At 42.0% G+C, this 1,717-nt stretch overlaps 1 protein-coding gene across 1 annotated transcript in view; it reads left to right on the top strand.

Moving 5' to 3' along the window:
- Positions 1-1,717, top strand: part of LOC137639793 (transcriptional regulator ATRX-like) — a 107,107-nt gene that overhangs the window by 49,548 nt on the left and 55,842 nt on the right. Inside the window, 2 exon segments of the mRNA XM_068372035.1 lie at positions 1,243-1,371; positions 1,620-1,717. The exon segment at positions 1,620-1,717 is cut by the window's right edge and continues 40 nt beyond it. Of these exon segments, the coding sequence (XP_068228136.1) occupies positions 1,243-1,371; positions 1,620-1,717 (227 nt within the window).

The following is a 1,717-nucleotide window of genomic DNA, read 5'->3' as shown; positions in this document are numbered from 1 at the left end:
AAATTTCTCTTCCTTTTGTTTTGTTTGTAGGAAATATTTATTTTAATATTACTGTTCTTAAAATATTTTCTTTTTTCTTGTTTCCTTTCCTCACTGAGCTATTTTCCTTGGTGGGGGCCCCTGCGCTGTATAGCATCATGTTTTTCCAACGAGGCTTGTAGGGTTAGCAAGTAATAATGATGATGATAATTACTCTCTCTCTCTCTCTCTCTCTCTCTACTCTCTCTCTCTCTCTCTCTCTCTCTACTCTCTCTCTCTCTCTCTCTCTACTCTCTCTCTCTCTACTCTCTCTCTCTCTACTCCTCTCCTCCTCTCTCTCTCTCTCTCTCTCTCTCTCTACTCTCTCTCTCTCTCTCTCTCTCTCTCTCTCTCTCTCTTTTTTTTTTTTTTTGGTCAGCACCTATTGTATTTGAACATAGGTTTCCATAAGTGGCCTAGTAATGCCTACAGGTTCCTTGCAACAATTATCTTGACCACAGCACTGCCCCTGACTCGAGACATATTTCTCATGATTTCCCAGAAATAGCTTGAATAGGATTATCACAATACAGTACTGGGCTGGGGGTTGTTGTGGCCTAATTGGTAACGTCCTTGACTGGTGATCGTCAGACTTTGGTTCAAGTCCCGCTCAAACTCGTTAGTTCCTTTGGTCACTACAACCTCACCGTCCCTTGTGAGCTAAGGATGCGGGGTGTTGGGGGGAGCCTTTAAGTCTATCTGCTATCAGCAGCCATTGCCTGGCCCTCCTTGGTCCTTGGTTTGGTGGAGAGGCAGCCTGGGCACTGATCATTTGTATATTTGATCAGTCCTATAGGGTATTTTCCTGCTTGCTAGGGCAATGACACTGTCCCTGGCACTGCCATTCATGAGCGGCCTTTAAACTTTTATAGATCTAAGCCCATTGTGAAGCTTCATCTGTGGTGGAAATGTGGGAGGTTGGGCTGTGGCACCCTAGCAGTACCCAGCTGAACTCGGCTGAGTCCCTTGTTAGGCTGGGAGGAACGTAGAGAGTAGTGCGTCCCCTTTTTTGTTTGTTTCTTGTTGATGTCGGCTACCCCCCCAAAATTGGGGGAAGTGCCTTTGGTATATGTATGTATGTATGTAAGCCCATCGTAAGAAAGAAACCTAGGTTTGGGTTTAATGTTGATGTAAGCTAAGCTGAAGCAGAGGCGAATGCAATATGAACATCTTGCTCGTAGAGAAATGATAAATTTTATCATTGAAATTTCATTTTTTCCCCAGGATGATTCCCCCAGTAAGCACAAGAAGATCCGGCGTGTAATCCGGGATGAAGATCTCATGGAATCAACAAAAAATGCTACTCAGGAAGAAGAAGAAAGACGCAAACGTATTATAGAACGACAGAAACAGGGTTGGTCTGTTTACGGACAAGCAAGTTAATTTATTTGATTTGGTAAAGTATTTTAAGGCATCAGTAAATTATAAATAGAAATGGCTGTAAATTACAAAGTCCAATGATTTTAAAACTATTGACATTAAGGATGCGTTTTTTTTTTAAACTTTCAATGATTTGGGGGGTTCTTTTTCCCCGTAAATTTTCTCGGAAGTTGTGACCCTACTGTCATCTTTGGGCTCATTCGAATTTCTTTATTTTCCAGTTTAATCAAATCTTTGAAATTGATGTGGAGTCTGACCAGAAGGAAATGGGGAAGTTGGTACTCGATTTTGATCCGGACACTAAAAAAGAGTTGGTGTG

Source organism: Palaemon carinicauda, chromosome 4, assembly GCF_036898095.1.
Source record: "Palaemon carinicauda isolate YSFRI2023 chromosome 4, ASM3689809v2, whole genome shotgun sequence".
Taxonomy (NCBI): Eukaryota; Metazoa; Arthropoda; class Malacostraca; order Decapoda; family Palaemonidae; genus Palaemon; species Palaemon carinicauda.
The sequence above is the reverse complement of the archived record's forward strand: the minus strand, read 5'-3'. Positions and strand labels throughout refer to the sequence as shown.